This window comes from Lodderomyces beijingensis, assembly GCF_963989305.1.
Source record: "Lodderomyces beijingensis strain CBS 14171 genome assembly, chromosome: 4".
Lineage (NCBI taxonomy): Eukaryota > Fungi > Ascomycota > Pichiomycetes > Serinales > Debaryomycetaceae > Lodderomyces > Lodderomyces beijingensis.
Genome location: NC_089973.1, coordinates 648,912 through 662,724, shown reverse-complemented (window position 1 = coordinate 662,724; position 13,813 = coordinate 648,912). Strand labels below are relative to the sequence as shown.

Genomic DNA, 13,813 nt, shown 5'->3' with positions numbered 1-13,813 from the left:
CATTTCCAAAACTAGTGGCTTGTATATACTTGTGAAGCACTCTTGTTTGAGTGCATTTGAACCAAACCAAATAATGCGCTCTATATTTTTTCTATCTGATCCAATTGTATATATACACGTCTTCCTCCTCCTCTATGTGCTCTTCTTCTTCGATGTATTACCTCTTCTGCCACTTCTTTCACCACAGAGTATCAGTAGGAAGACGACTATATCGTGCATTTTCTCAAAAATTAATGCCCACCCACACAACCACGGATCATGCTAAGCTTCATGCTACGTTTCACGGTCTAAACACTAATCAGTTGCAAGCAGCCACGTCTCCTGCAAATGGTCGGTTGCAAATCATTGCTGGACCCGGTACGGGCAAAACCAAAGTACTCATATCAAGAGTCGCGTACTTGTTGCTCGTTGAAAAGATCAAACCCGAGAATATTATAGTAACTACATTCACAAAAAAGGCAGCCAATGAAATGTGCGAGAGGTTGGAGAAATTATTGGGCCAGGATTCAGGGGTCGAGGTGTCGAAGCTCTTGATTGGAACTTTCCACAGTATATGCTACCGGATAATCAAGAGGTTTGGAGCTAAAGTTGGCTTGGGAGGCTTTACCATCGCCGATGAACGAGACAAGGACCACTTGATGAAGGAAATGCTCGAGAAGGACTTGTCGACTGGTGATATTCAACACCTCAAAAGCTCTCTCCATTCGACTGCGCAGTTCCTAGTCTCGGGGAACGCAAATGCAAAATATCATGACGTCGATGTCAAAAACTTGAAACGCCATATTGGCAAACTTAAAGCTAAGGGGATGTTGCCCGATTACTATTCCAACCAACGAGATTCCAACAAGTGCCTAAGCTTGCTTTATACCGCTTACCAAAAGAAGCTTCAAGTGGAAAAAAAATTGGATTATGATGACTGTTTGCTTTACTGTTACATCTTGATCACCAAATTACCCGTGTTGCACAACATCCGGCATGTGTTGGTGGACGAGTTTCAAGATACCAACGAGATCCAACTCCAGTTGATGTACGAGTTTGCAAAGGGTCACATTTCCTTTCCTCAATACCAACATAATGTCACCATAGTTGGAGACCCGGACCAGAGCATATATGCGTTCCGTGAGGCGCAAAGCAAGAATTTCCAGGCCATGCAAGAGCACTACTCGAGACACCATGAAGCACTTGCTTGCTCCGCTGTGTCGCTAACGGAAAATTACAGATCTACATTTGACATTTTGGACTTTTCCGAACGAGTAATGCGTCAACAAGAAGATCGACTAGTTAAGAATTTAAACTCTCAGACCCAATTTTCATTAAAGCCAATTTATGTCAACTTGGACTCGGCTAAACAGGAAGCTGAATGGATAGCGCACCAGATTGAGTTTTTGATGAAATTGCCCCAGTCTCCAATCAGACATGACGAAATTGCCATCTTGACAAGAGCAGCTTATCAAACAAGAGCAATTGAAGCAGAATTTGTCAAGAGAAAGATTCCTTACATTATGGTTCGAGGTAAAGCCTTTTGGGAGAGGAAAGAAGTCATGGCCATCATGGATTACTTGAAAGCTTGCGGTGATGAAAACGACCGAGTCTCGATACTTCGAACTTTAAACTACCCGAAGCGAGGGTTGGGAGACGTTACGCTTGGTGTTATTGATTTGCACATCCAGCAAGCAAGAAACACGGGGAAGACAGTGCGTGATGCACTTCGCACTATAGCTGGAAATAATTCTCGAGACAAGGACATGAAGTTTGGGCCCAAGGTCCGGGAAAAGGTTTGCGATTACTTGAAAATTATCGATAAAGCACTGTTGCAATTGGAAAAGATTGGTTCAGGTGACGTTATCGACAAACAGAGCATCCAAAGTTTGTTTGACCAAGTCTATGCCGATTCTGGACTCGAAAAGGAGTTTGCAGACGAAGAAGAACGGCGGTTGAATGTTGCCGAAGTGCGAGACCAATTCTGCCATTTTGAGCCACAGGAAAACTTGTTCATGGCTGATAACGAGATTCAAGAAGAAGAAGATAACATCGAAGATAATTTCATTGTCAAATTCATTGAGTCCATTGGACTATACGAGACGGACGAGTCTGAGCAGGAAGATCAGGGAAAAACCAAGGTATCCTTGAGCACGATACACGGCTCCAAAGGCTTGGAGTGGCCAGTTGTGTTTATTCCGGGACTCTCTGAGAATCTCTTGCCTGCTGCATTTGCCATGAACCTGGATGACCCCAACTCGATTGATGAAGAGCGCCGGTGTTTTTATGTCGCGTGCACAAGAGCCAAGACTTTGCTCTTTATCTCGTCATACACGGAGGAAGCAAATGGCGAGTTTTGGAGAAAGCCCGTTGACAAAGTGTCGCGGTTCATAAAGGATTTCGAGAAAGATGGCTGTCTAGCAGACTCCTTGCGGTATTTGGAGAAAGGAGACCGGTTGAACCAGTTGTATACGCTCTTGGGCAAGACTCTTGGCGATGTGAAAAAGACGGATATCCAAAACTTGTTCAAGACCTATAGAGCAAATTGGCTGGTGAATGATTTAGGGTCGCTCGTCGTGAATTACAAATCGAAATCAAAGTCAAAGTCTCAATTTGACGACTGGGGGAGCGAATATCTGGTGGGCTTTGAGGAGCTGAGCCAGGGTGTTATGTGGGCACTGGATGCCACAGGATCCTTCAGCTCATCAAACCAGAAAAGATCCACCTCCAAACATGCCAGAGGAGTCACATTACTGTCAGCATCAGCATCAGGCGGAATAAATAAAGCTCCCAAATCCAATAAGGCACCAGCTTACATACCCAACAGAAATCCCACCAAGAAGAAGTTCAAAAGCTTGCACAAGCGACTTTTGACGGATTCCACGAATAGGTGAGCCAAATGGGTTTTTAAAAAACCCCATATTTGCATTTTTTTTTTCAATAGAATTTGTAGACAAAGCCATTATTTTTGCTACTACTACTGCGCATTTAAAACACACACTCTCTTTTTTTCTCTCTCTATTTATATTTATATTTGTATATGTGTTTATCTTTATATATCCATCAGATCTATTTAACAATGGAGAAACTCCAAGGAACAGTCAAGTGGACGTTTTTATCATCATCAACAAACTTGGAAACGGCAGAATAGGTGCCCCTAGCAATCATCCCCGAAGGCGCCTCCACCTCGGGGAACTTCCTCTCATAGTAAGGTTTCTCCTTCGTGTTTGGAGCATAGCTCCCCAAAGGCTCTTCAACCTTGTCAACTCTCAACGCACCACGCTTAACCGAATGTAAATACTTCAAGCCAGTGATGATTTCATGCTGGACTCTAAACTTCACCACGAGCTGATAGATCGACTTCTCCTTGATGCTAAACTTGATCTCCTTGCCCACGATAGTTTGTCCCTTGTCATCTTCTAGAGAAATACGAATTGGTTCAAGTTCCGGCTGTTCGGGAAACTCCAATGCTAGCTCAGTCACGACTACCTTGCGCGTGTCACCGGGTGTGACTGGATAGAGGGCACTTGAGCCTGAACCAGTGGCTAATCCCAACGAGGCTTTCCATTTCGCCAATGATTCATCCTCGGCGTCGAGCTTGTTGTATTCGTCAACTGTCTTTTTCTCGCTTACGGTGTAGCCTTCTACCTGTTCCGGAACCAAGTCGTCGTCCAATTGATTTGATGACATTGTTTAGTGAGTGAGAAAGGGAGTGAGGAAAGAGAAGGGGGGGTGGTGGTGGTGGTGGTGGTGGTGGTTGTGGGTAAGAATTGTGGTTGACGTGTGAAGTTTGACAGGGCTTCCTTTCTTTTTTTTCTTTTTTTATGATTTTGATCTCGCGGAAAAAAATGGAGGGGGACCCTCTATTTTTACATAATTGCGCGTCAGAAGGGAATTGGGCAGAGGGAGGACGTGGAGGTTGGGTACATGGCCTAGAGCTTAGAGCCTAGAGGGTAGAGGGGATAGAGCAAAGCCAATTTGGGAGAGAAACAGCCATACACATACATACACACTTTGCTGTAAATCTGGGCTTCAAATATCACGCTACTAGACAAGCAGTGGCAGTATCAGGAGTTCGAGGGTAACTCTATTTTTTCTTTTTTTCTTAAAAAAGTAATCACAAGCGCGCCGCACTCTATATGTACTGTACTTACTAACTATACTTGTATCTGGTACTTATCATCCGTGTCTGTCTTGATGTTTTCGGCCCCAGCTCAGATATATATATCTTGCATTGCTACAGTCTGCCTCCGCCTCGTACGTTTCCAATCTGAGGTGAAGATCCTCTAGATGTGCCATGATGGTGTTGTTGTTGTTGTTGTTGTTGTTGCTGGTGATGATGATAATGATAATTTCCTCCCGCTCTGCCTCTGCCTCCCCTCAGTCTACCAACACTAGGTTTGCCACCACCATACCTTTCATTGTGTCCATTGTCATCAGGTATAATAATATAGGGATTATTTAGTAATCTTCTCTCGGTTTCCCTATCGTACGGTGGCATGTTGTAAGCCGGGTAGCCATAAGTGTGGGGCAACATAGGTTGAGTTGGATAGTAAGGACTATACATGATGGGAACTGATCCGGCTTGAGGAATTGTTGGCGATAACCCACTTGGAGCCGCATATATTTGTTGGTATGGAATCTGCATTTGCATTTGTTGTGCCATGCTATAAGCGTATTGTTGAGGAATTTGGTGTTGCAGTTGTTGTTGTTGCAGTTGCTGTGGATGAGTGCGGTGTTGACGTGGTTTGTATTGCGTTTTGTAGTCTCTGTCGTATTTATTGTTGAAGCTTTTCGATTTTAGTGTAGCCGAGCCTTCTGGTTTGGCATGATCCAAGCTCAGCGATCCATGTCCGTTCTCTTCTTCTTCGTTGTTGTTGTCGTTGTCACCGTTATTTCCTTCTCCATCTTCTTCTCCATCATCATCATCTTCTTCTTCCTCGCCGTCACCTTGGTCTTCGTCTTCTTTTAAAAATATTTCTTCTCTGAGTTTCTTATATAATGCTTCCTTTGATGCTCGTTGACTTTCAATTGTAGATTTAGTTGACTCCGAGGCACTGGTTGACACTGAGGCTTCAGATGCTGGCAGTTGGGCATTCATCTGCTCAAGTTTCAATTTGGCAAAGTTTTCCACGTTCAATTGCTGCTGTTCGCCCACTTCGATATCGGGTGTGGACGGTTTATTGATAATCTTTTTGACAATCATCTTGGGTTTAACGATTCTGACATGTGAAGAGTCTGCAGATGAAGTGCCACTTTCTATGGAATCCTGAGTAGATGTTCGCGTTGGTTGATGGTGTTGATGTGGATGTTGCTGTGGACGTTGTTGTGGTTGTTGTTGATATGCGGAATGCAGGTGACCCGAACCCGAGTCTGACAAGGGAGGTGTTGTTGTGGACAAAGGAGGTGGAGAATGTTCAGCGCGGTAATGAGCAGCTACATCGGCAACTTTAACAAAGCCACTGGCTTCATCGTCAATTTGGGTCGTAAAGGATTCATAGTCAAAATTGTCACTTGGTGTAACAACAATTTCATTCGATTGGTTGTTCCAATGCTGTAGATGGTAGTACTGGCACAATTGGTGGCTCAATAGCCTATAATACGAGTTCTTCAAGTACTGCGCTTGAATAACATACTCCGGCTGTTTGATATTGCCCAATATTGAGTTCTTGATAAACTTTATAAGATCTTTTTCAAGGTATAGTATAAATGGTCGATCTTGATATTTTGTTAGAGCCGTAATTATGGATGAAGGAATTTCTGTCATTTTTTCCATCAATAAACAATCCCAATCCTTGTCCTTTTTCCCTTTTTTTTTTTCTTTTCTTTTTCGTTCTGTCCCACCTTGGACGTGTTGCTTCTGGTCCTTATTGGTTGTCTGTCCAAATTCCCACTTTTGCTCTTGCTTTTTGCTGTGCTCTCTGTGGAATGGAAAATTGGTGGTTATATTATGGCCTGGTAATTTCGTCCTTGACTTCTTTGACAAGAGAACCAAAAAAAAAAAAATTAAAAAAAAAAACAACATAAAAAAAAACAAAAAAAAAAAAAAAAATCACACCTGGAACAGGAGAGCCCGTCTTTGTCTTAGATCTCGACGGCTTATGAGGCGAGGTTAGGAGGAGGAAGGGGGGGGGGGCGATGGGTAAAGAGGGGACCTCAAGTTCTTTACAGCGAGAAGTAAGTGTATTGTTTGTATGTAAGTCAAACAACAAAACTCTCTTGAGTTGAGCTGATTTGTGTTGAATGCTACTCGTAGCCGGGGCTTACTTGTATGTTAAACTCTCTGGTGAAACTAGAAGCACCACCACCACCACTTTAAAAGAGAGAGAGAGAGTGTGTGTGTGGTAGCTTGTTTGTTTGGCTTTTGGCTGTAAAGCGTAGCGAGAAACTCTCGCCATCTCTCGCCATCTCTCGCTATCTCTCGCTCTCTCTCTCGCCATCTCTCGCTGGACGGGGCGAGACTCTGGGGACCACGGAACACCACCCCTCTATTAACAACACACCAGCCCCATAGGTATATTCTGAATAAACTTCAATAACAAGTAAACACCAGGCTTCAAGTTACAAATAATTGACACCATACCACCACTGTACCGTCCCAAATGCTCTTCACATTGGACCAACCGCGGAAAAACTGTTAGCTTCCCTTTCCCCTCCCACACTCACAAGGAAAGAGAGAGAGGGCCAGGTGTGTAAGAAGTTGAGAAATCGCGAGCTTTGCTCACTTTTCGCCTTTCTCTCACTGTCTCTATCAGTTGTTGCCAAATTCCGTCAATTTGCCTACAGCCATATCCCTTACCACAGTAACCAGCTGGCAGTACAGCCCCTCACACACACACAATCTCTCCGGTCTAGACTTGTGCTAGCACCTGACCTTTCTACCACCACGAAGTGACCCCTTTCCCTCCTCCCGCGCCCCTTCAATTAATTGAATCAATCAATTCAGCACATTTTGCCATACTAAATTTCCACAGCATGTCCAGTGCAGACGAAGTATGTAACTAGAGACAACCCAAAACCCCCCCCTTGAGAACCAGGCAAAGAAAAAAACTAACCGACTAACTGATTTACACAGATACGAGCCAAAAGGTTAGCCAAATTGAATGCTGCCAGTGCAAACGCGTCATCGAGTAATCAAAAGGGCTCTTCTAGTCAAGAAGCAACATTGTCTTCAACTCCATCTACATTTGACAAAGAACAACCACAACGCGCAAGGACGCTTGATACGAGCACCCACCGTCCAGTTTCAAAGGCAAGCCCAGGCACCACAGCTACTACAGTACATGTGACAGGCTACAACGAAACATCTCCCCTTGTTAAAACAAGCTGGGTTGGCGAGACCATGGATTCGATTTTCAATTTGCCACCGAATAAAACTGCAATTTCAGTCAATGCACATCAATTGTCTGAAAATTGCATCGGTAGCCTCGATGAAAACTACTTGGATGAAGTGTTTATGGAGCTTTTAAACTCAGACTACAAATACCCAGAACCAATGAGTTATTTGCACCACATGTATGAAAGGGCCTACCTGTTGAAGCAGAAATTGCCCTTGAAGACGAAATTTGCTGCGGAAAAGACGGCATTTCTTGCATCTATACTCAAGCATACCGTGAGGTATGCTGGCATGGCTTTGCAATTTCCTGATATGTTTGCAAAAGAAAATCTAAAAGAATCAATCAATTTCTTGATTGATAAATTTGCACAAGTTTCGTCCTTCTTAACTCAAATCATTCAAGAATCCGTGGAAGACGATAGTTTATTGACGGTGTTGAATTTAATCTTCCCCACATTAAGTGTAAAATTGACTCAAAATGAATCGATTAAAACCGGCAAACATCTCGGTTATCTCACCATGTTTGAGAATTTGGTGATGATGAAACCCGTGGCAGCTGTCTTTTCACAAGTTGATGGATTTTTCCCACCAAATTCAAGAAGGGAAGGGTTGGACTTTGAATGGCACTCGTTGCTAGGACCGGTTTTGAGAGTCTCGCCATTGTCGGCCTCGTGCGCTGAATATTTTGGCGACCATCCAAAGTCCATGTCCCAACCACAGCTCGTTACTGCTTTTGAACTCGCCCAAAACGAATACAAGGTAATCATTGACCACTTGTTCGTCATTGTGGATAAATTGATTCGTGGCTCAACGCAAACAAGAGAGCTGGTGCTAAAATGGTTTGCAAATTTGGTCAATGTAAGCCATTTGAGGAGGGGAAGCCACGCAGATTTCACCAAATTAGCCAGCGATGGCCTCATGTTGAACATTACTATTGTTTTGATAAAATTGAGTCAGCCATTTTTGGATTATCCAGTATATAACAAAATTGCCAAGATTGATGTTGATTATTTTGCTAGCAGTGATTTGCTAGATATCCTGGAAGAATCAAGGGTCAATTCGCTGATTGAAGAGGCCGACGAGTACTACAAGCATAGACACGAGCAAGGTGTTTCAAAGCCAAATTTCATTTCCGATTGTTTCAACTTGACATTGACATATTTGCATTACGGAATGGGAGGTATATTTATAAAGTATGAGAGGTTGGAGCAACAGATTAAGGAAGGAGAGCAGAGGATAGCCATGATCGAGATGGGGCGCATGCCCCCAGGTGTCAATAACTTGCAAGCAAATGCCTTGCGAGCGGGCTTGCCGAGATTGAAAAAAGCCGTGGGGATGGCTGTTGCCGAAAAATATGCAATCCAGTCCATTTTCAGTCTTCGTCCGTTGCAATTGGAAATATTTGATTTTGTCATTGGATCAACTGTTTACATAACACGAATGATTGACCCAAACCACAATTACCCACAAACGAAATTATCGATCCCCATTTTCAAAATCGCGAGGGTTTCGCAATTGGACGATCACGATTTCTTGAAAACGAAAACTCCCGAGCCATGGAAGTATTACCCCGAGTTTCTCCTTGAAGGGCTTATCAACTATTGCAAGTTCACCGTGAACTTTAGAGGTTGCCCCTTGGTCGGTAACGAGGATAAACTCATTTTGTTTGTTGAGTTTGCCACTATTCTTTTGAGGTGCCCGGAATTAATTGGTAACCCACACATGAAGGCCAACTTGGTTGAGATTTTATTCATTGGCTCGCTTCCTGGGCCAAGCGGCCAAGAAGGGTTCAATGCGCCGATATTCAGAAGCGATCACTTGGTGTTGAACAATTTACTATACTCGTTGCTTGACTTTTATGTCATGGTTGAGAAAACAGGAGCCTCGTCGCAGTTTTATGATAAATTCAACAGTCGTTACTATGTGACTGTGATTCTCGAGGAGTTGTGGAAGACGCCACGATACAGAAACCAGTTGCGCGATTATTCCGAAAACAATGTCGAGTTTTTCATCAGGTTCATTGCCAGAATGCTTAATGACACTACATATTTGCTCGACGAGAGCTTCAATTTATTGAATTCAATCCATGACTACCAAGTCGAGATCAAGCGTCGTTTAGCTGGCGATCCGGAAAACGAAGAGTTGGGATCCACGGAGGAGTTAAATGGCAATTTGGAATCAGCCGAAAAGAGAGCGAAATCGTTGATGAGCTTGTCCAACAAGACCATTGAATTGTTCAAATTGTTCACGAGAGAAGTACCCAAGGGATTCGTGTTACCTGAAATCGTCGACCGTTTGGCCGGTATGCTTGACTACAACTTGTCCATCCTTGTAGGCCCCAAATGTTCCAATTTAAAAGTAGAGGCACCGGAAAAGTACAATTTCGAACCCAAAAAGGTGCTTAGCGACATTTGCGAAGTTTATGTGAATCTCGCATCACAGAGCCGATTTGTCATTGCCGTTTCTCGCGATGGGAGATCTTTTGATGTCAACTACTTTAGGAAAGCGGAGAACATTTTAACAACTAGGACATTTACCGATAACAAGATTATCAATCAGCTTAGGATATTTTCACAAAAGGCCGAAGAGAATCGAAAAGCTGAAGAAGACGAAGAGTTGGAGTTGGGCGAGGTTCCCGACGAATTCTTGGACCCCTTAATGTTTACCTTGATGGAAGATCCAGTCATTCTACCAGGCTCTAAAGTCAGCATTGATCGGTCTACAATCAAAGCGCATTTGATAAGTGACGCAACTGATCCATTCAACAGAATGCCCTTGAAATTGGAAGATGTGGTGCCCGATGTTGAATTGAAAGACAAAATCACAGCTTTTAAGCAACAAAAGAAGAATGAGAGATTGAACGCAGGAGACTCGCCCATGCCCGAGTAGAGCAAAACCCTGTGTACATATGTACATATACCCACCTCAAGCCTTAAGACAAGCCATCTGCAATAAGTAGTAACTCCTCGCACCTACTCATTTCTCTCTCTAAAAAAAAAACAAACAAACTTGAATAGTATAACATTAATCAAGAACATTATATTGTATTATACAAAACGTACACCAAAATCCCCAATCACTATCTCAACCGACTCGACTCTTTTTTTCCAAACAAGAAAAAAAGCATTCTTAAGCCTTGATAGCGAATTTTCTTTGTGGGAAGCTGATTCTAGCTTTTCTAGCCTTGTCAGTTTCCTGGCTTTGTTCATGCTTGGTCAATTTTCTTCTCAAAGCTCTGGTCTTTTTAGCTCTCAAGTCTTTTGGCTGGTATTTTTTACCTTCGTAAAAGGCCTTGACATTGTCTCTTTGGTTCAAGTTGATGACGGTCAAGACTCTAGCTATGTTTTTACGAACAATGTGGATACGAGGTAAGCTTGGTCTTTGTAATTTTTGGACTTTCAAGTTGGCCAACTCCTTCTTGAGTTCGACTAATTGGTTTTCCAAGTCGGCTTTGGATTTGGTTCTCAATTCGTATGTTTTGACGGCGACCTAAAGGTTTGGGAATGTTAGTATACCATATCTGAATGAATATGATTTTACCTTGTGGCGAACTAGAGCTATGGAGTTGCTTGTTTGATAGTTGGGAAAATACCGGTAACAAGGATCGAGACGAGCAAGTGTTGCTGTTGTTGCTGTTGTTGTTTGGTGGTATGATGGCTGGAGTTATTGTCATGATCTTCCTTCCATCCACTTTGAGTCGGTGTCCAATCTGACTGAAACGGGTTGCAATTTTAACAGCATACTCATGAGCTGTGTCCAATATATACTTTCGTCCTTCAAGGTGATAATACTGATATTACTGTTGGTGATGATGATGATGATGAAGATGCTTTAAATGGCCATCTGGTGTTGGTCCTATTTGATATCTCTCCTCCGTGCTGCTCCATTTGATTCACGTCTCTTCCCAACACAGTCTCTAGAACATCCACAAGCTCCTTCTATTCATTTTTTGAACATACCATTGTGTATGTGTACTTGAACTTGAACTTGAACTTGAGCGTTAACTTCGAGATCTCCCCTTTCAAGCTCGTTTTCGCTATATCCTGTACTTGGAAAATTTTGAATTTTGTTTGGTGTGTGGTGCGCAAAGCCAGCTGGAACTCACGTGCTTCACTCGCTACTAGTATTGTACATTTAGTGCGTCAGCCCTAACTTTTTATATATGCACGTGATATACGACGAGCACGACATTTCAATACTTTGTTTTTTGCGGGTCTGGGTTTGGTCTACGGAACTGGTTGTGAACTTGTGGCAGCGAGAAGCACTGGTCGAGGTAGAAAATGAGAGGTTAGAAAGATTCTGGTACTAGGGCTTAGAATTACGAAACATGAACGGACCGGGGCCCTATTTGCCAATTCTTTAAAACCACGGGTCAGCCTTGGTCACGTTTGACCGGCTCTTCCTAGGCCCACGGCAGATATTATTATAGGAGATGACCATGATGTTTTGAGAGAAGTACTGGAGAAGTTTCGTGAGATGTTATAACGTGGTGGTAGTCCCAGGTGCTGGCGAGACTTTGTATGCTTCAAACAAATTCACTCGCAAGACCTGATAGGTTTTCGTTGTAGTAAAAAAATTCGCCGTGCATGCAAAGCTTTCCCAGAAGAAGCGATAATCAACTTGCGAGCTGATAAGCAACCTGTCGGCTTCAACACCAATGGCTAATTGCCAAATGCCAAATGCCAAAGGTCAAATACAGGCCTTTTTCTCTCTCCCACCCCTTTCTCTCTGTCTCTCTGCCTCTCTCCCCCAAAGCCGAGTTAACTGATTTGTGGTGGCGATATTTTATCTAGAAAACTCAGCCAAGATGACGTCTTTTTCCATGGCGTCTCTAACTACGTGGGGAGCTTCTCTTTTCCCAATCTTTCGAGCGCTATCAGAGAGAGCGAGAGGAGAGGAAGGAGATGGAGCGGGGGTAATCCCTTATCTCGATTCGCTTTATAGGGTCCACCAACCAATCAAGGTGGTTCTTGATAAAACTATTTATTTATTTATAATCAGAATGAAAATACAAATTAACCTACTTTATATACTACTACTGATTGCGACTCCTCTTGCTGCTACTACTACTACTACTACTACTGCGACTACTGGTGGTTTGAGAAAAGGTTCATTCTCAGTTTAATGTTAATTGGAAAAACTGATGATAATGAATGATGACGATGTTGATGTTGGTGTTATTGTGGTTGTAGTGATGGCGAGTTGAAATTGGGTGTTTGTGTGCGTGTGTGTGACATGATGATGCTCTCTTTCTGACGGTTTAAAAATTGTAAAAGATAATTTTTTTCATTTCATTAATAAGTTGTTGAGGCTCCGGTCAACTTTAAGATGAATTCTTCAAGTTGGTTGATAACCATTCTAAACCTTCATACAAACCATCACCAGTTGTAGCGCAAGTAGCTTGGATATACCAAGGTCTTTGTCTAATCGAGTGTAAGCCCAACTTCTCAGTTATTTCAGCAGCATTCATAGCATTTGGCAAATCTTGCTTGTTGGCAAAGACCAACAATAATGCGTCTCTCAATTCGTCCTCGTTGAGCATTTGTTGCAATTCCTCACGAGCTTCAGCAATACGGTCTCTATCGTTGGAGTCAACAACAAAAATGATACCTTGGGTGTTTTGGAAGTAATAACGCCACAAGGGTCTAATCTTGTCTTGTCCACCGACATCCCAAACTGTAAATGAAATGTTCTTGTATTCCACGGTTTCAACGTTGAAACCAATGGTTGGAATTGTGGTAACAATTTCACCCAACTTCAATTTATATAAAATGGTGGTCTTACCGGCGGCGTCCAATCCAACCATCAAGATTCTCATCTCTTTGTTGCCAAAAAGATTGGCGAATAATTTTGAAAACGACAAACCCATTTTCTGTTTCTGTTACTTGTTGTGTGATCTAGATTGAGTTGACGTTAAAAAAAAAAAAAGTTTGGAGTAATCTACTTGACAGATTCCGAACGTTGGTGTTGATGATTTAATGCAATGGAAAGCTATTCTCTCTTTTTTGTTGGATTTAAAGAAACGAAGTAGCTTTGGCTTGAGCTTGGTGGGTTAGATGGTAGGGGCTTTAAAAAATTAATATATAGATATAGATGTTGTATATGTATATATTCAAACGGCAATCAAAAAGTCGAAGATTTTTGGATCTTTTTTTTTTTTGTTTGATGTGTCCTTTTCGCAATTCTATGATTTGTGTGAGCGTGAGCGTGAGTGCGAACCTGAGTTTGAGTGTGTATGGATTTGTGTGTGTGTGTCTGTGTGTGTTTCTCAAGTACAGTCAATCCGTTTAAACGTAATCCGTGCTAATTACAAAACTTGATGATTGCAAGATGGATTGCTTGGGATGGGTTGTTCTTTCAAAAGAGGTTCTCTTGGGGGGGGGGGGGTTCCTTCGTAGGTTGTTGAGAGAATAACAACAAATCAATTTTGTTTTTTTTTTTTGTTTTTTCGATCACTCACTCGTTGGTTTGTTCTTCCAGAGAGACTTGCACTATCAG

At 42.6% G+C, this 13,813-nt stretch overlaps 6 protein-coding genes across 6 annotated transcripts; 2 read left to right on the top strand and 4 right to left on the bottom strand. All coding sequences in view use genetic code 12, as the record gives it.

Annotated features, from left to right (window-relative positions):
• Window positions 1–233: 233 nt before the first annotated feature.
• Window positions 234–2,873, top strand: LODBEIA_P33410 (uncharacterized protein; the record flags this gene model as incomplete). Its single annotated transcript, XM_066973441.1, has 1 exon — window positions 234–2,873. One exon carries the CDS (start codon window positions 234–236, stop codon window positions 2,871–2,873), a length of 2,640 nt encoding a protein of 879 aa, XP_066830279.1.
• Window positions 2,874–3,048: 175 nt separating this feature from the next.
• On the bottom strand, window positions 3,049–3,669 carry LODBEIA_P33400 (uncharacterized protein; the record flags this gene model as incomplete). The annotated part of the gene is made up of 1 exon (XM_066973440.1): window positions 3,049–3,669. One exon carries the CDS (start codon window positions 3,667–3,669, stop codon window positions 3,049–3,051), a length of 621 nt encoding a protein of 206 aa, XP_066830278.1.
• A 547-nt stretch (window positions 3,670–4,216) lies between these two features.
• Window positions 4,217–5,746, bottom strand: LODBEIA_P33390 (uncharacterized protein; the record flags this gene model as incomplete). The annotated part of the gene is made up of 1 exon (XM_066973438.1): window positions 4,217–5,746. The coding sequence occupies one exon, from the start codon at window positions 5,744–5,746 to the stop codon at window positions 4,217–4,219; it is 1,530 nt and encodes a 509-aa protein (XP_066830277.1).
• Window positions 5,747–6,954: 1,208 nt separating this feature from the next.
• LODBEIA_P33380 (uncharacterized protein) lies at window positions 6,955–10,204 on the top strand (the record flags this gene model as incomplete). The annotated part of the gene is made up of 2 exons (XM_066973437.1): window positions 6,955–6,972; window positions 7,055–10,204. 2 exons carry the CDS (start codon window positions 6,955–6,957, stop codon window positions 10,202–10,204), a joined length of 3,168 nt encoding a protein of 1,055 aa, XP_066830276.1.
• A 240-nt stretch (window positions 10,205–10,444) lies between these two features.
• On the bottom strand, window positions 10,445–11,277 carry LODBEIA_P33370 (60S ribosomal protein uL29; the record flags this gene model as incomplete). Its single annotated transcript, XM_066973436.1, has 2 exons — window positions 10,445–10,804; window positions 11,275–11,277. 2 exons carry the CDS (start codon window positions 11,275–11,277, stop codon window positions 10,445–10,447), a joined length of 363 nt encoding a protein of 120 aa, XP_066830275.1.
• Window positions 11,278–12,638: 1,361 nt separating this feature from the next.
• LODBEIA_P33360 (uncharacterized protein) lies at window positions 12,639–13,184 on the bottom strand (the record flags this gene model as incomplete). Its single annotated transcript, XM_066973435.1, has 1 exon — window positions 12,639–13,184. The coding sequence occupies one exon, from the start codon at window positions 13,182–13,184 to the stop codon at window positions 12,639–12,641; it is 546 nt and encodes a 181-aa protein (XP_066830274.1).
• Between the last annotated feature and the right edge of the window lie 629 nt (window positions 13,185–13,813).